Source organism: Lonchura striata, chromosome 1A, assembly GCF_050655825.1.
Source record: "Lonchura striata isolate lonStrDom1 chromosome 1A, ASM5065582v1, whole genome shotgun sequence".
Lineage (NCBI taxonomy): Eukaryota > Metazoa > Chordata > Aves > Passeriformes > Estrildidae > Lonchura > Lonchura striata.
In genome coordinates this window covers 37,150,005-37,168,933 of record NC_140741.1, presented here as the reverse complement: position 1 = coordinate 37,168,933, position 18,929 = coordinate 37,150,005, and the positions used below count along the sequence as shown (strand labels likewise).

Below are 18,929 nucleotides of genomic sequence, written 5' to 3'. Positions count from 1 at the left end.
ATTAATTTGCACAAAGCATCTTCATTTAATGATGAATAGCTGAAGTGAACAGGACCATTGATATGGAGAAAGACTAAAGAATAATGAGTAGCACGTGAACTACCTCTTTTTGCAGCTGTACCTTCTCTTTCTCCAAAGCCAGGAATACTGTTTGCAGAATTCCTACCTTACTCTTAAATCTTTTCATATCTCGTTTTAGCTCTTCATCAAGACTTCTTTCCAGCATGTCACATGATTCCTGAGCACTAGTAAAAAGACTTTCAGTTCCTATTTCTCCTATATTACTGTTGATATGGCAGTCCTTGGGAATATCATCATTAAATCCAGAGTACTTAAGTTTCATTTCTGTTACAGAATGTGCACTTTCATCACTTGTACAAACAGATTTTATTTTAGGAAGAATATTAGAAATGTCACCCAAAATACTTGATTTTAAGCTATGTCTCAGGGAGTAAGCAGGACCTTCCTCTGCATTTCTACTCTTTCCATTATCATTCTCTTCTGTTTCTATAGTAAGCGTTTTCTTTTTCTCTCCTTTAGCTAGAGACATCTTTCTGTTATCTACATTGTTGATGCCAGCTTCTTCATCTGTATTCCAGGTATCTTCTACATTTGTCTTTAAGCTCTTTTGATCAGGAAGAACACCACGACTTGGAAATGCAATTTCCATTTTGGGTATTTTTCCACCAAATGTAAGTTTAATACCTCCAAATTCACCTTGGCTTTCTAAATTATTTGATTCTGTCACAGGAGATGAAATAATGTGAGAACTCTTCAATTCTTCACCAAAGCCATTTTCAGGTATTTCTTCCACAAGGGAAGCAGTTTCTTCTCCAGCTTCATTTTCACCAAACAACTGCTTCAACTCTGCTGTAATGTTTTTAAAATTTGTTTTCAATTCCCTTTTCTCATTTTCAACCCACATTTTTTCATATCTTTCTTCCCAAGGCTTTAGAATTAACTCCTTGTCAGCACTGTGCAATTCCTCTTTTTTTGTTAGGGCTTCCTGATGTGAAACTTCTGCTTTGTCAGTCTGATTTTCATGTGCTGTTTTTTCTATCAAGCTGGTAGTTTCTAAAATATATTTATCCTTAAGTATACAGGTACAGACAAAAAGATTACCAAGAAAAAGGAAGTTACAGTTAATCAAGGTAATTTCCATTGCAAACTCATCCTATCATGTAACAGAAAAAACAGCATCAAGATATTTTGAAAGCAATTTTTATAATATAATTCAAAGAATACTAAATTAAACATTCACTGACTCACCTTTTACTTAAAAAAAAAGGACTTACTAGCTACTAGGACTTATTGGAGACAACAGCTTTTCTAGAAATGAAGTTTTCTAGGTGAGGGTTACTTTCACCTTTAGGCCTGCCTGCTTTTTGTAACCAGCGGCCTTTGTTAGAAAGCAATTTATTTTTTCACGTTTCATTGCTTTAATACCATTTTTCTTTGGAACTGCCCGTGTTTCCTCACCTTCCTTTCTCCATACTGTCTGGCATTTTACAATTCCCTGCCAGCTAAGCTAATAAGAGTGTTAATGAACATGACAACCTTTTTATTGTCCACCACATGGAGAAGTGGGCCTATTTCCTCCCAAGGCACAGAAATGTTAAATTTCATTCCAAGATCCAAAGAAAAGCATTTATGAGGGAAAACTGACCATTCCCTCCTTCATCGCAGAAGTCAGGAACCCAAACTTATGTGAAAACCACACCACGCCTCCCTCAATGCCGCCTGTCTCCTCCTGTCCCTGAGCCCACACCCTGCTCCTCACACGCCCCTTCCCCATTTGCTGCTTTCCAGCAGCCCTGCAGCCTCAGTCACAATGGGCTAAGGCCATTCAACCGATGGCTAAGGCCATTCAACTCCTCCCTCGGTAGCCAAGCCCTTCTCACTCTGCCAAAATTCCTGCAGGGAATTCCCTTCCAGAACAGGCAAGGAGCACCTCAGCCAGGTCCCATCTGCCTCAGCCTCCCCATTCCCCAGTTCACTGCCAAGCACGACCACTGCCAGCAGGCCCAAGTTCCCTGCTCTGCCTGTCAATATTCAGCATCTTCGTTTTTATCACACCTGGGTGTGGAGTAGAAGTAATTTGCTCCACTGTCCCTTGAGGTGCTACAGAAGACTCCAGACCCCTCTATCCAGCCCTCTCCCTCTCCTGTTGTAGGCCCAACACAAATAGGACGCCTGCCTTATTCCTGTCTAAAATGCCTTCTGTAAAAAACCTTTTCAAACAGTAACATGCCCAAACAAGCATGTATTTTGCAGAGACAGGGAAAGCACTGAGGTCACAAAATGCAAGTTTTTTTTGTTTCTTCTTCTGTTACAAAGTGGAAGACCAGGCATACTTAATCCAACAGATCAGCATACTATACACAAATTTCCTTCTTTACTTAAATGTGCATTTTGCATAGAGAAAGAAAAGAATTTGACTGCACTGTTTCTCAGCACTATGAAAAAAGAAAAACACAGAGCGAAGTCCATGTAAACCAGCTGGAAACAAATTAGAGCAACAAGTATCCAATATAATAATAGGCATTTTTCCCCACCATAAGGAGACTGCATCCCATTTTACTTCAGTCTGTTATACAATGTTTATCTACAGAATTCTCCAGAATTATTCATTGACTGGTAAGTTTCCTTCACTTTACATGTGTATAATATATAATTCTTTGCTTTACAGTGTATAGTAAAATTTACTGATTCAGACTCTTAATTCAAAATCTTTGATGTTACATACCCACACTCCATAGTCTTTAATGGCATCCTTATCGTCTTCTTTTTCAGCTGCTGCTGACATATGAAAAGTAGATCCCGAGTACTCACCTACAGTGAAAAAACTGTATTTTGATAACCAGCATGACCTAATACTACTTTTTACATTTAGAGTGCATCTTGAAGCATATTTGTGAGAAAAATCTTGACACAAAATAATGCATCGCCTTCAATTTATGATGAGCTATTATAGACAAAAATTACCATAAAACAGATTGAAGATGCATCTTTGTACATTGCTTTCTTAAAGGGCATTTAAAGAAAATTTGCTGCAAATTACTGCAAGTGGTCACAAATCAACCAATCCTGCTTCTTAAAGGTGCATTATCTTGATCCTTCTCTTTGAAACACTGTGTGCCATACAGTTACATGTCTCCAGCAACTGTAATTTCCCTAAGTGCATATGTGCACCACACAAAAAATAATGAAAAACATCATAGCTTTGAAATATTTTAAGGCCCTGCTTTACTCTATCCATGAAACAAATCTGTCTCTAGGTGTGAATCTGGACTGAGTATTTCAAACTGCTACCTTATCTGTTGCAGAAGACACAGATGGAAACTGAAGGACAGACTTGTATAATGCTGAGAAACAATCCATACTCTGAACATTTTGCTTATACTATTGAAAACCGGATTCCACTCTTCCCTCTCTCAGAATTTCTATACAGTATGGGCAGGTCACAAACTTCTCAGATGTATTCAGTCTGGCAGCCTACCCTGAACTCTGTTACACCAGAAAACTGCACTCCAGATAATCCCAAACACAATCTAGAAGCAGCATCTCACTGTCATTGTTCTTGTGGAAGGCACATTGTACACTTTCAAGTGACAAGTTTTCACAAAGAAACAAGTCTTAGCAACTCAACTGAGGAATCTAAAAACAAGAGATGGAGGCTTTTCACCCTTATCACTCTGCACCTCCTGTCTTGTTTCATAACGCTGTGGATTCTACACAATAGCCTTTCTATACACAACACTTCACTGCTAAAGAGAGACAAAATACCCTTCCTACAAGAAAAATGAGCAAGACTGAGAAAAATAGGTAGGTATCATCACAAAAATACAAAAGGGCACAACCTCACTTCTTGGCATTTTCTGCTTTGGGTGAGTACTTTTGCAAGTCTTCATTCTTTGAAGCGTTCTTAACATTTGATACAAGCTCAGAGTTACAACTTTATGTCTGGAGTACGAGCTCCTCAGTCAGTCATAAAGGTCTCTAGAGGTCAATTCTGAACCCAAGTTACACAGTGTGAAGTAACAACCTTTTCCTTCCATCTCCACTGCTGGGTAAAATTTCTGAGATCTTTTGTAGATTAGATTGTTGGGTATTTCAGTACAAGGCATTACACAGCAGTCATTAGTGGATTGACAGCACTCATTTCACAGGGTTGTTATGATGATTTCTTGATAATTCTGATGCATTTCAGATAGTCTGATAAATACTAAAGACAATAATAACAGTAATTGTGGGAACCCCCGGCCTGGTTCAGGGGTCCCATGTGGTGGTAAAGTCTCTCCTCCAACCCGTGTTTCCAACGAAAGACTGCAGCCTCTTGCTGTTCAGTCTCAAGGCAGTTTATTGTGAGTTATCTAAAAGATTGTCTTTGCGGGCTGCGGCTGCTTGGTCAGTGGCCCAGGCAGAGGCACACACACACCCTGACATCCTCTCTGTCTGCTGTCTGCTTCTTCTCTCTCCCACCCAGGGCTGCTGCTATCTTTTATATGATATATTACATGTTCCATGTTTACAGTTTTTTCCTAATACCTACTACCTATGTTACAAGGTGCTTTTTTACTCTAAACCAATCCATAAGTGCCAGCATTACCAAGAACATGGAGGTAAGGAAGGAGGAGGAAGAACAGGATCAGCCCACTTTCCTCCATCTTAGAACTTCTGACCCCCATGTACAAAGTAAAAACCCCCCTGTACAGGTGCTAAAACCCCCCTGTACAATACTAAAAAAACTTCCCCTCTACTTTGTAACTACTTCTACTATACTATCTAACCCTTTGTGACTGCTTGTTCCACCTTCAAAATTGGTAACTCATTCCACGGCTCAAACTCAAAATCACAGCTGTTTCCAGCTGCTTGCCAGGGTCTAAAATGCTTCTGACCAAGGCCTGAAACCTCCAAAAATGTCTGAGGGACATTTTGAGTTCCAACAAGCAATAATTAGGGATTATCCAAGGATAATGTTCTATAAGGAACACAGGCATTTTTCCCTTTTCCTTGTTTTTTAACAAGAGGAGCTTTAGACTTTACTCATGCTTATAGATATCCCAATACCAAGCAGCTTGCTGGTGCAGATGAAGGCTCCAGCCAGCAGTAAAATCAGACAGATGTGCTGGTGGTCTAGGAATATTTGCAGGTAGCACACAGAAATTACTGCAGAGGGAATCCTAAGTTATCACTAACAAGACTGCTGTAATCAAAAGTAACCCAAGCTCCCATTTAGTCTTGCCCATCAGAGAAGTTTTCAACAGCAGCTATGTTGAATTTGAAGTCTCAGCCTTCAAGTAAGATTTTAGGCTCTTTGAAACCCCTAAGATCTATTTCACATAGTGTTTAATCAATCTTGAAATTTTTGTGTAGCTGACAGAGATAAAGTGAAAAGGCAGGAAAGACACAAAGCATCAACATTCCTCCATCTTCAGGACTGCCTGAAAAGGGGAGATGACAACATATATGCTTGAGGAAGCCAACATCATGGAAGGGCAGACTATAGGAAGGAGCAAACAGGTACAAGTGTATATTTCAGTAGTCCTTTTGCGTCCAGAGCACCTTGTTAGAACCACTAATTTAAAATTAAGAAAAGATTTGCAATTGAAACGTAAACTTTAAGGAATTTAGAGATTTTAGAGGAGCTAAGATTTTAGTTAGAAATAAGCCTTACTAGAGTTAATTAAAATAATAATAATAAATGAGTAGGCTTGATGAAGTTAGAAGCTAGTAGTTAACTAATAATTGATTGTTTGTCAACACAATGTTTAGTTAGCTGGGTTTATAATGAAGAATATAGAAACTGACAAATAGCTTTTAGGAACATAAGACAATTGTGGGCCTCCTCTGTTCTGAAACCAATTGAAGACAAGGAATGGGAGTTCTACCAAGAGTTCATTTGTCATATTTGCATTGAAAAGGTAGAAAGGTCAAAACGAGGAAGACTTCATTTACTTCCTCATTTTGGGACCCCTCCCCATGAAAAGGACACTGACCCATTTCAAGGAACAAACTACACATGCTGAATAGCTTTTGGAGCGATTAGCATATGAAGCAGGGAATGGGATGTACCAAAATTATGAATATGTATTTGCATTTTGTGTATTCAATACTTGTCTGGATAAAAAGACTCTGTAATCACCTGGAAGGCACGGTGTGTATTTGGGAGCTATCCTGCACACTGCCCAGTGTCGAATAAACACACACTTTCTAACTTTAAACTGTTAGAGAGTTTTTGTCCGTCACAGTTGGATATCGGTACTAGATCAATATCCATATTTTTCAATAAATCACAATTACAATGTGTCTGTTCATAAAAGAACATGACTAAGAGATGGTCATGAATACCTTCAATATCCTCGACATCTTCTAAATCAAATTCCTGCAATAGATCTGCAAAACATAAAACAGATGCTTTATTAAATACTCCTAAAAGATTATGAAGCTAAACTAAGAACCACTTAAGGCAAATATTACCTGATTTCTGCTGTCTGTTTTCAGGAGAAGTTTTGTTCATTTCCAAAGTAGATATGGGAGTCTTCAGCTATGAAAGACAATTCCATAATAAAACACCAAAATCAAAGTAACTACAAACTATTTAATGAGAAGAATAAGTAGTCTGTCTAACATGAAAAAATGTTTACCTGTGAATTATTTGGTTTCTCCAAAAAGGCTGTAAGTGAAAAATATTTTGGGAAATGTTATTTTTTAAAATGTTGGGTACCTTTTACTCCATTCAACATTAGTAGTTTCTACAACTAAGTATCAGTCACAAGCATTATTTCATCAGGAGTACAATACTTAACATTGCATTTACCTTATCATGCATCATGTATCTTAGTATACAATAAAAGAAAATCTTTGATTTAAAAAATAATTATCACAGAACTAGGACAATACAGGTGAAGCAGTAAGATCATGCTTGTTAACAGAACAAGATTAAAATATTTAGTCCTTGTGAGGAGCTGAATCCTGCTTTCTAAAAGGATTATTTCAAAAGCCAAAGCTGGTCTGCTGTAATGATCATAAAACAGCACTATGACTATGATTGGTTGGATATTAGGAAGAAGTTTTTGCCAGAAAGAGTAATTGGAATGGCCTGCCTGGGGAGGTGGTGGAGTCACCATCCCTGGATGTGTTCAAAGAATGACTGGATATGGCACTTGATGCCATGGTCTAGCTAAGGTGTTCAGGGCATGGGTTGGACTTGATGATCTTGAAGGTCTCTTCCAACCTAATCATTCTGTGATTCTGTGTGATTATTCTAGAAGCGCTTAATATTGATGAGCATTTTGTTTTCCATTGATGGGACTAAGAAAGCATGGGAGCAGACAGAGAAACCTCATATATGTCTAACAAGTTAAAATCAAGGCAGTGTTCATCTGATTGTTGTGGTTTAGCTTGCAGAGGAACAACAGAGACAAATGTTGTCTGGCTTTATTCTACATTTAGAACATAGTTCCAAATATGTTTTAATATTTTGTCTAATATTAAATAATTTCCAAACCCACACAATCCCACCTGTACTACTCAAATCCTCTGCTTAAGTCATCATACAGTTGTATGTGACTAAATAAGTAAATGAAAGAATACTTAGAATTATTAAGAATGGCTCCAGGGCAAAAAAATTATATTTAAATAATTTTAAAAAATATTTTATATTAAAAAAAAAACCCCAGCATTAAAAAACAAACAGTATTCAATTTCAGTAAACCTGGTGGTCTTAGAAAGATTACCATAACCATTTTTACCATCTTTTCACACTGATCCTAAACTTGTTTTAGTAGAATTCTTGTCTAAGCAGAATTCTGTGACAAATAGTTAACAACTGCATTTGAAACTCCTGGAAACTTGTAAAGTTTTGCTCAAGACACTCAAGAGACAGTGTCACAAACCACAGGCAGAAATCCTCAGCAAAAATTCCTGTACATGTAGTCCTACTTCAGCTTCTAGACGAAGCAGAACATAAAGCTATTAAAATGCTATCAAAGGTTATCAAAGGCTAGCTGTCTTCTGTTGCATTATCATCTAAGAATGTTAAATGATGAGAGAGGTCAGTCCTAATAGACATACACTGCCATTGCTATGAAACAAGAACCTGAATCAAAAAAACTAGATACTCACTGGAAGAACAAAAAATGCAAATAATTTTCTTTACAAACTGACCAGCAAGTGCTGTGATTACTGGCATTAATTAACAAACAATAAGCACTTAATTGGTATGGTTTGCACTCACACCGTGACAGCATCTCCAAGACTGACAGCTATAGAAGTTTACTTTAGCCTATAAATGCTTACAAACATTAGCCCAGCAGGAAGTTACCATTGTCACTTTCCTCTGAAACAAACTGGGAGCATGCTCCATGTCTCTTTGCAGCTGGAAGCAGCACATCACAGGGTATTTTTCTTTCAGAATCTGCCTGTGTAACCTAAAACACATGAATGAGAAATGGTACAGAATTAATTTTCAACTCACTTCTATACAAAAAGTTCCTGCTAAACTAATTAATGTAGCACAGTATCAAGTATATTCTAGATACAAAAATGTTTTTTAAGGCCCTTGGCAAGAATGCATCAAAACATGGTATATTGGGAAATCACAGCAATTGCGTTTGCTTTCAGACCTTAAGCAAAAACTTCATGCCACTAATCTGCCACACTTACAAACTCAACAACCACAAACAAGAATTAACATGGTAACTCAAGATACAGCTTGTGAACCAACAGATACATGTCTGCAGTGGTCCAACATTTGTACTGAATTTGTATGACATCCAAGTTGGTACTGACACTCCCTAGGCAAATATCCTGTGGTAGTGAATGAACACAGTGCTGCTCCAATTGCAAGAGCCATTTTGTCTGAACAAAGATTAGCAAGGCGGAGTTCAAAACTACCTTAAAATTAACAATGTTTGAGCCTTGTATTTTTAAGAAGGGGATGGGAAAATTCTTTTTTCTCAAAAGAAGAATCAGAGGGACTTAGCTACAGACCTTGCTGATTGCCACAGAAAGAATGAAAAAAGCAAACAAGGCCAGCATGTGCAGTGCCTCTGTTGAACATGATTTTAAAGAGGGCCAGAGTACACCTACAAAAGGTAGAGAGGATCTGTTCAGAAGCAGCTAGCCACCTAGCTTGTAGACCCCAAGGGCAACAGCTAACCAGGTCAGCAGACTAGGGCTGTATGTGAAAAAGCAACAATCCTGCCGGCCTCTGTGAAAAGCAGTAAGGAACTTCACTTTTTCTGGACTATACTAGAAACCAAACTCAAAGGCCAGTTGCTGTGACCCAAGCCATTAGCTCAACCTAAATTCATCCCAATCCTAACCGAGCAGCTGGCCTAGAGCAAAAGTTATAAACATATGGCAAAAGGAAGAAAAAAGGAAATAAGCCTTATCAACAGTAGTGTCCTACTGACACTACCTACAGTAGTGTCCAAATGAAAAGGACGCTCTCAAGTGATTCTGGACCTTACTTCTACTTCCTGCAGTGGAAACCCTTGTGTCCTTCACAAAAAGTACCTCAGAATCCCAGGGAGATTCAGCATCTTCCTCTTGCTCTGTTCCCACTGTTGGAAAGGCACCTAGAAATAAGGTAAGAAGTGAGATGATTGTTTGTACATCCAAAGATGCAGGTTCCATTGATAACGACAAACTAAGAAGCAAGTTTTATTCAAGTGTTTCTTCCCAGTCAGACACATCATGTTATCTCCTTTATACTTCCAACTCCTTTTGCTTCCTTTCTATCAGAAGATGGCTATGCACAACAGCTAACAAAGCTACAGGCAATAGTCAACATGCTTGGGTAACGTTCAGGAAGATACTCCAGTATCCTGCAGTTCTGTTGTATACAGAGTTAAGGTCTCTCCACCCTACAGCTCCAAATTTGGCATTTGCTATCACTTTCCACTGTACAGGGGGTACCACAGAAACACTATCCAAAGCCTCCTCACACTAACATGCACAAAATCACCAAGAAACAATGCTCCCTTTGTTGTGCTACTAGGAAAGATCTTCCCTGACAAAGCTGTTACCCGGCCCCTTCCCAGAAGCTAGACACCTAATCATTGCCATTTAAAAATAGAGGCTCACTCCTCAAACACTTAACCCAAACACACAAAAACCATTGCTGTCTTGGGAGGGTTAAATTCAAACCCCTTCCCTACAATTCAAAGACAATTTTAAGCTTCAGTCTCAGGGGGTTACTAGCTAGATTTTACTATTGTATTTCTATTTTAAGCTACTTCATTAGGAAAAAACTAATTCAGGATTCAATTGTGTGGATACAAACACATAAAGAAGGGGGAAGGAGCTGGATGCCTGTGAGGGCACCCACACCAGAAGAGGCAACTGATGGTTCCAATCTGAACTCTGACTACTTACACTATGCCAAATACATATTTATGGTAAAACACATATAGGCAGATAAGCAGGTATAGGCACAACACTAGGATACAGCAGGTTCTGCCAGTGCCCCCTGCACAGCATCTGAGCAGCAGCTACACATGCTCTGGTAACATCTACTACAACAAGCTACTCACTGGAGACAGACAATGGAAATAGTGCTTTGTCTTCCTACTGTCAGACCTCAGATAAGTACCAAAGTGCTCTACTCTGACTAGGCTGGTAATGCTTTCAAGCACACACATGTGGTGCTGGAGAGACCTTCCACATTTTAAAACTGGACAAGGTGAGCCACTAGAACAGCTTTCTCTCAGCTTGACTCAAATCCTTCCCAGGCTTCAGCCAAGAGCAATTACAGCCATTCAATGTGACAGTACTTGTCATAAAAGGGAATACTGTTGTCACTTAAGACATTCTAGTCCTCCTTCCCTTTGTCATCTTTGCATTTTGTTCAGATCACTTCAGGGAGAACATAGCAACAAATCAAGAATGGCACTTGCTTCATATACAACGATTTCAGGTTTTAAAGAACTAATGTAAAGCAATGCAATCTGCTTTCCTTCTCTGCCAATGCCCACTGGGACTCATAGGAAAGAGAAAATTTTGCTACCATAGGAGTCAATCACCATTTTAGTTCATTTTCTATGCTTTAATATTTGTAGAGGAAGAACTTGGGTCAGGATTTACAAAGTAATTTCTCTCACCAGAGTTGTCCTTTGAAGCTTTGTCGACTTCATGCCTATAATTACAAACAGAATTTTTCACATCCTCAACAACTGTAATTTGTAGCTTCTTTCCAGAACCCTCCTTCTCTTCATGTTCAGATGATTCTTCCTAAAAGAGATCAACCAAAACTGCTGAAAAGAACAGTAACAAACAAAGATACAAAACAGTATCTTTGCTGTTCCTCCATAAGCAATTCCTCATGTCAGTCTAACTCCAGCTTCATTTAAGTTCCAACATTCTGGAATGTATTTTTTTTTTCTCTACTTTGCTCCATGGAAAATCATTATTAGTTTCCTGCTCTCAGTCTTCTCCAAAATTATTTTTGTTTCCTCACTTTCACCAATCACACAATGAATTTTCCTAAATGGTAGTAAAACTTCATAGATAAAAACTGTAACACAGAAATGAGAAAAATCTAACTGATTCCAGAATCTACTGCCTATTCTTTTTCCATACTATATTACCATACCATAGCAAAAAAACTGTTTTGACTCCAAGTAAGACACTAACATCAAAAACAGATGATCAAAAGATGGATATATGTGAAAAATAAGTCTTAAGAGAAATCTGGTTTAGTATGTGCTCCTTACCTATCTGACCCTTAGAAAATACCCTTGTGATTGAATCATCCTTACATACTTACTTCGCTGCTTGAATGAAATGCTGCTCTCAAATTTTCTTCTTGCTTATTTAACTGCAAGTTTTCACTTTCTTTTTTCAGTGGTTGACAGTCTTTATCATCTACTCCTTCATATTCCTCTTCAGTATCTTCACCATCCACACGTTCAAGTACAACAGAGGTTGGTCTTTCAGGTCCCAGATTTTTTTCTGCTAACCAAGGATTATTGCTGCTTTCAAAGCCATCACTGAAGTTTGACCTTTTCTCCTTAACACCACAACTATCTAAGAGAGGCTGAGTAATCTCTTTTTTCCAGTCTGTCACTTCAGAGTTTGGAAAACAGGAGTCAGCATTTCTGTGAAATTTCTCTTCAATCATGCTTTTTCTGTTCTTGGTTTCTTGCATATCTTGCAGATTATTTAGATTTTGAAAGACAGCTTGTTTTGGTACTGACTTGCAAGATACTTCATTATTCATCTTTGGAGACATTGCCATTTTATTTTCTTGAAACCTTTCACAAGACTCAGCTATGAAAGACACAGGAGTATCAACAGATTCATCATGTTCTTTATTTATTTCATCATCATCACAGACATTGCCCATTACACATCGAGCATCCCCTTCACACTTTGCTTTACTGAAATACTCTAATTTCTGATTAATTGCCCTTTCAGGTTCTGTTTTCTCCTCTTCCAGTATTTCATTAGACTGAGTTTCTTCATCCTTCAGCTCTTCCTCCTCCTTTTCATCTTCAGTAAAATCTTCATCGTCATCCTCATCATCCTCCTCCTCCTCCTCCTCCTCTTCCTCCTCATAATCTTCATTACCATCTTCATTGTCATTTTCATCCTCTTCCTCCTCCTCTTCCTCCTCCAATTCTTCTTCATCCAGGTTGCTTGCAGCTGAGACATCCTGATGAAACAATTCTTCACTGTCCCCTTTGTTCACATTTACACTGGATGGGATTCTTTGTTTGAGACTTTTCTTTGGTGACTTAGGACTTCCAAGTCTAGAACCACCACCATCATCTTGAAGTAAAAAAAAAAAAAAAAAATTATGTAAACAGTAACAGGCATGTTATCAGATTAATGTACAAGACAGAAGCCATTTGGGAATGTTTAGAAATTGAGAGGTTGGGCAGGATAGAGGATGAACTTGATAAAGGAAAGGGGCTTAAAAGAGAGGATTAATATCTTCATATTAATGACTTATTTTATTCTGAATTATTAAGTGCCATGTTTACAAAATGCTACTTTTCTCATTTATTATTTAAAAGTCCCCCCCAAACTAACCAAAAAACCTACTTAGCAAGTCTACTCTATATATATCAGTGTATCATGCAACCTTCTGCAAATTAACTTACTGTTGTTCCTGAACTGCTGTGAAGCATTCATTAACAGTGTCAGGTTTGGTTTCTGCAGCTTCTGTAAATAAATGTTTAAGATTTTTTTTTAACAGTAACAGCAACAAATCCTTTGTTCTCATCAAAACTTGAGCAGTAAATATAACTAGACTGTCCTTATGACAGTGGTGGCTCCATTCTATACTTCTAACTACACAAACACTCCTCTTATATCCAATTCAGTAAGTATTTCACACTGTGCAGGCACCCTTCTGAAAATTTTTTTCAAAAATGTTTATGTACCTAACTATTGTAAAAAGCTGCTTCTAATATTTGTAATACTTAAGTAAAATTCAATTATATTTAAAAGTGCATTTTCAAGATGCTTACTTGCAAATGTGCACAAGGTAAGTAACTATTAAGATCCCATACTTAATGCGTAAACTTAGTCCCTGCAAGTACACTTAAAAAATACCCCTAAACTTCAAAACCATGGCAGAAAAAATCTATCATTTCTATTTAAATCAGTGCAAGAAAATAAAATCAAGTTAAAGCAAAACATGCTTGCATCTCCAGCATTACAGAGTGGGTTGAACTACCACACTCAGGTTCTACATCACAGCACAATGCCAATGCAAACGAGTTGATGCTCCAGACATCACTCAGATGTTCATAATTCTACAGATCATTAGTAAAAACAGTAAGCATTAGAGCTTGTATCTAACAAAAAGATCATAAAAAAAAAAAAAAACCAAAAAAAAAACACGAAGGAAAACATGCAGTGTGAAATCCCATGCAGGTACTGAATGTCATCTTATAGAAGAAAATAGATGACCCATCCAAGTAACTCATCTATTCATTGAGCACTCTTGATGAACCTGCTGAGAAAGGAGAACTAGGTGATGAGGATTTTTGCAGATCTTGATAAATAAATGTCCTTGATCACTTAGGAATCTATCCCCAAATTTACAGAAAACAATAACGATGATTCGACAAGAACAGGATAGGTTATAATAATAACTTATAAATTTTTTAACTCTGCAAACCTGACTCATATAAACAAGAAAAAATATAAAACTATATGGTTATCTTGTCATCTACTGCTTTTGGGCTTCAAATTGCAAATCTACTGCACAATCTGTCACAGCTACAGGTACTTTAGGAAAAACTCATAGCAGAAGAAAGGCTGGCAGGCCAGAGATTACTTTAAAAAGAAAACAATATTGGCTGGAGCTGCAGTTTCTTTCAGTTCCAAAGAAAATTTGCCTTCAAACCCCTTATTTTTACAGGCTGTTTTTCCTGTAAATGCACCATACCTTGGGGGTAAAATCAAGTTCCTCTTCCTCAGAGGTATGCCAACTGTCATCGCTCCCCTCTTTCTCAGAGCTTCTTTAAAAGCAAAGCAAAATGAGTACTGTGTCTCTCAAGTCATTCCTCAGGTAAGTGTTATTATTTTTACAGTCTCACCTTATTGAGTCTCCTTGGGAGAAGTCATCTACTGCTGTTCAAACATTAATAAATATTGAAATTAAATTTAGCATGCTAAAGATTAACCATTTAAATTTTAACCATTTCACAAGGGCAACTCTACATATCAATATAGAATAATGCTTTGGGTAGTAAACTCAGTACAAGGCGGCATAAATGACTGCATTTCCAAAACAAAACTGCATCTTCAAACAACACTGAATTAAATAAACAAACAAAAACAACAAAGCAAAATAAAAATACCAGAGCTGTATCTCTTCTGGAGTCTTATATCTCTAAGTTTAAAAAACATAGAAACACACCTAAACTAAACTAAAAAAAAACAACCAAACAAAAAACCCCAAGAAACCTGTAGCATTAATATCCTATAATAGTAAACAATTAACAAAACAGTGGTGGTTTAGCAAGACATTAAGAACTTCCAAAGTACTCATCTTACAAATACACACCACATGCAGAGATTTATTATTTTATGCAGCATTATGTATAACATTATGCTAGGTATTACACTATCTGCTGCTCTAGCCAGTTACAGATTGTTTTGCAAAGGTAATGAAAATCAAAAAGCATAATCAAGCTCTAAAGCTGAAGTACCAGAATTACCAACACTTCTGTAAACTGCATCAAAAAGGGAATTCAGCAGACAAAAGTGGCAAACCCAGGGCACTCTATAGCACACTCCAAGCTTTCACTGGTGTTACAAACGTGACTTGCATATAGGATAATAGGATAAATCAGTTCAGAAGGAACCTCAGGAAGTCTCTTAGCCAGCCTTCTCAAAGCAGGCTCAGTTATGACGTCAGATAAGGTTGTTCAGGGCTTTATCCAGTCTGGTCTTAAACAATTCCGAGGAGGGAGACTGTACAACCTCCCTGTTTTACTGTTCCCACATCCAAATAGAAACAATGTTGTTGCCATTTATGCCTCTTATATCTCCATCTCCTGTCAATGTACCACTGGGAAGCACATGGTTTTGTCTTCTCACATATACTATAGAAGCTGCTGCTAGGTCCCCTGCAAATTCACTTCTCTAGGCTGAAAAATTCTAGTTTCCTCAACCTGTCCTCAAAGGGCAAATATTCTTGTCCCTGACAAATCTGATGGTTTTCCACTGAACTTGCTCACTGTCATAAGACAAATCCTCTTGCACTGGAAACTCAAATTACAACCAGAGCACTGGCATAATCCAGAGAGTGCCAAGTAGAGGTGGATAATCACTTTCTTCAATCTCTTGGCTATGCTGCTCTTAATACAACTCAGGACACTGTTGCTAGGGCATCCTGCTGCTGGCTCAATCTCAGCTCACTCCACCAAGACCCATCAGGGTTTCTCTGCAAGGTATCCCTCCTGCCAGGCAGTGCCAACATGCTTTGTAGCAAGGGGTTGATCTTTTCCATGTGCAGATTTTGCATTTACCCTGGCTTAATTTTACTAGACAGACCTGAGAGTTCATTTACACAGTCTGTCAGAGTAAATGCCTCTGAATGACAGCACTACCCTGAAGGGCATCTACTGATCCTCCCAACTTATGGCTATTTGCAAACTTGTTGGGAGTGCACTCCAGCACACCTCTGATCTACTAAAGAAACCTGACCTCTAGGAATGCAGCTTCAAGAGTGCTAGAACCTCTCAACTATCAACAGCTAAGATTAAATAAAAGGGCTCTTCTTTCAATTCCCAAAATGGAAGGAGAAAAAAACACAACATCCACACAGCAGCTATTTCAGCATTCCTCAATTCTGGATAACTAATTCTTGTCAACTATCATAACAACCAATCCAATGTTTTGGCAGAATCATTAAAGGGAAAAGAAAACAAAGGCATATCATGCCTGAAGACACCTTCTCCACTATCATTAAACACAAAAGAGCATGGAAATTTTTTCTGTTCTAAAGACAGGGTGCATGTGGAAATTTTGATGAGCACATCTCCTCATCTGCACTGGGCTTTTGGACAATGAAATACAGTGTGCGTGTGATGTAGAGAAAACCTAGAAGCTGAAACAAGGACAAGCTAACAGCTAAAATACCAACACAGTCTCTAATTTTTACTGTTTCCTATTGCAAACACACAATATTTAAATAATATTAATTAGTTGTACACACCACAGTTTCCTGTTAACTCAATCAGTACCAGCAGTCTAAGCTACCTGCTGATTTCCCAAGCTGAATAAAAATATCTCCACCAGTATGGAGCAGTACCAGTACCAGCAGTCTAACCTACCTGCTGATTTCCCAAGCTGAATAAAAATATCTCCACCAGTATGGAGCAATCAGTTATCACTCCTGATGGGTGACTTCAGTTATATTTTCAATTAGTACAGTTATAAGCAATCATAAGAGCTGAGTAAGTTTTCTGGAATTTTGCTTCAGATTAACTCAGTTGGGTAGAGCATGGTGCTAATAATACCAAGTTTGTGGGTTGAATCTCTGTATGGGCCAGTCACTTAAGAGCTGGACTTGATGATCTTTGTGGGTCCCTTCTAATTCTAAATATTCTTTCATTCTGTGAATAGTGATTTTAAGCATTGATCAAGAACAAGTCACATTGTCCTTTAGAAGGCAAGAGAGAAAGTTCATGAGCTGCCTCTCAGACAGAACTCTGATTACAGTAGAAATGGGGTCTAGAAAAGCAGTCTCTGGAGATTGATTATTTCTACTTTAATTAAAGCCTGTTTGCATTTCAGAGTAACAGAAAGGCTTATTAAAACATTATTTACTATCACTAATGACACAAAGCAAAGACTAAATTCAATAATAAAGAACCAAGGCAAATAGACAATAAAACCGCAAAACCTGCTCTCAAAATAAAACCAGTAGTTCATAAAACCAGTACCATGAAAATAGGGGCCTCCAGGATAATAACCATTATAGATGTGTTGATATTGGTATAATGTACAACAGGTTTCACATTTTAAATGCTACTGTATAAAATACCTTTCCTTGATTTTCCTGTTCTTGATGTCTGGTTAGGAGATTGCTGCATTCCTATATCCATTTAGGAAAAGGCATGGAAAGGACAGATGGAACAATGACATCAGAATAAACTGGAATTTCCAGAAACTTGGAAAACATATGCAGTACATCAAAACAGCTACAACAATGGGAGAATATACTGTGACTATCAGCCTATTCTACAGCTAGAAGTGCTGGAAACAACCCAACCACAGTCTAAAGAGCTCCATTTTCAAGGGACAGTGTCAAACAGTAACTTAATGTACTTGCTCCATGTAAAACATCCATATTTCAGTATTTTGAAACACTGAAACATATTATCAGAAACATACACTCTTGACAATTTTGTATTTCCCTCAACTCGACTACTTCTTGTCTAGCAGAGATGCACATTAAATTGCTTCATGGTTGTAGAGTGCTTTACACATACAGCACACAAAATTCCTTATTCTGAGCATCTCAAAAATCCATATGTGTCAAGAATCAAACTTCAGAGACTTTGCAGAAGTTTCAAATCTTGGGTCCTTGTACTCAGACCAGCATGAAACTTTGAGATATTATGTTACTTACACATACTCAAGTTACAGTTTTAGCATGTTTGTTATCCGTTGCTAAAAAAGGAACCCAGTAACTTGTTGCCTTAAACCAGCTCATCTTAAAAGTTGTGTCAGTTGGTGCCTGATACAAACATAGGCTATTTCTACCTCTGTTTCAAGTCCTGCTTATATTCATTTGACCATGTTGAACCATCCACATACAGAAGCTATGCCACCAGCCAGAACACAGACATGACAAGAGGGCAGCATGTTCCCCTAGGACTATAAAGCAGGCCACAACTGGACTGAAATGGGTGCATTGACTGGTGTATCATGACTATGTGTTTGTGTGTGCACATGTCTGTGTGTTGTGGAACACAAGTTCAGAATATAAATCACTATGCATCTGCTCTACCCATCCCACTTCATAAAATTTTGTATTTTAAGGCTACAATTCATTCTGTTATTGCAGCTGACACCAAATTTCTTCATGATGTAATATTTTTCTCAGAACAGAACAGAGACAACCTTCTATTGATTTTACCACATGGAACAAATGTGGCAAGATTACATGTATCAAAAAAAGATACATTTAAAGAGTTAAGAAAGGACCTCAGGATGGTTTCTCATCCCTTCTACATTTCTCAGTTTTCTGAAGGGATAATATAGGACAGCTTTTACTGACCTTGGGAGATAGAAATCACTGAAGCACTTAATTATTTTCAAAGAGCTCTGTGATGGAAACTCATCAGTTTCCATAGAGACCCAGAAACACAAAAGGAACAATACAACACACAGTGAATATTCAAATAAACAACAGCAAACTTTTGAAGTAGGCTGAATTGCTCATTAGAGGAGAG

The 18,929-nt window shown here is 37.8% G+C and overlaps 1 protein-coding gene across 15 annotated transcripts in view; it reads right to left on the bottom strand.

Moving 5' to 3' along the window:
* ANKRD26 (ankyrin repeat domain 26) overlaps positions 1 to 18,929 on the bottom strand; it is a 48,992-nt gene that overhangs the window by 23,567 nt on the left and 6,496 nt on the right. For 2 of the 15 annotated variants that reach the window (XR_014952173.1, XM_021553490.4), the window contains exons 7-19: positions 17,516 to 17,566; positions 14,559 to 14,592; positions 14,408 to 14,480; positions 13,113 to 13,173; positions 11,774 to 12,777; positions 11,109 to 11,238; positions 9,523 to 9,584; positions 8,327 to 8,432; positions 6,648 to 6,676; positions 6,481 to 6,547; positions 6,352 to 6,396; positions 2,747 to 2,832; positions 104 to 1,090 (exon numbers count right to left, since the gene is read on the bottom strand). Coding sequence is in view for 14 of the 15 variants with exons in the window: in XM_021553490.4 (XP_021409165.3) it covers positions 104 to 1,090; positions 2,747 to 2,832; positions 6,352 to 6,396; positions 6,481 to 6,547; positions 6,648 to 6,676; positions 8,327 to 8,432; positions 9,523 to 9,584; positions 11,109 to 11,238; positions 11,774 to 12,777; positions 13,113 to 13,173; positions 14,408 to 14,480; positions 14,559 to 14,592; positions 17,516 to 17,566 (2,735 nt within the window). In the remaining variant the exon portion in view is untranslated. Of the gene's footprint in view, positions 1 to 103; positions 1,091 to 2,746; positions 2,833 to 6,351; positions 6,397 to 6,480; positions 6,548 to 6,647; positions 6,677 to 8,326; positions 8,433 to 9,522; positions 9,585 to 11,108; positions 11,239 to 11,773; positions 12,778 to 13,112; positions 13,174 to 14,407; positions 14,481 to 14,558; positions 14,602 to 17,515; positions 17,567 to 18,929 lie in introns of those variants that run through there. The other 13 variants (XM_021553491.4, XM_021553493.4, XM_085569638.1 and 10 more) reach the window with 13 other exon arrangements.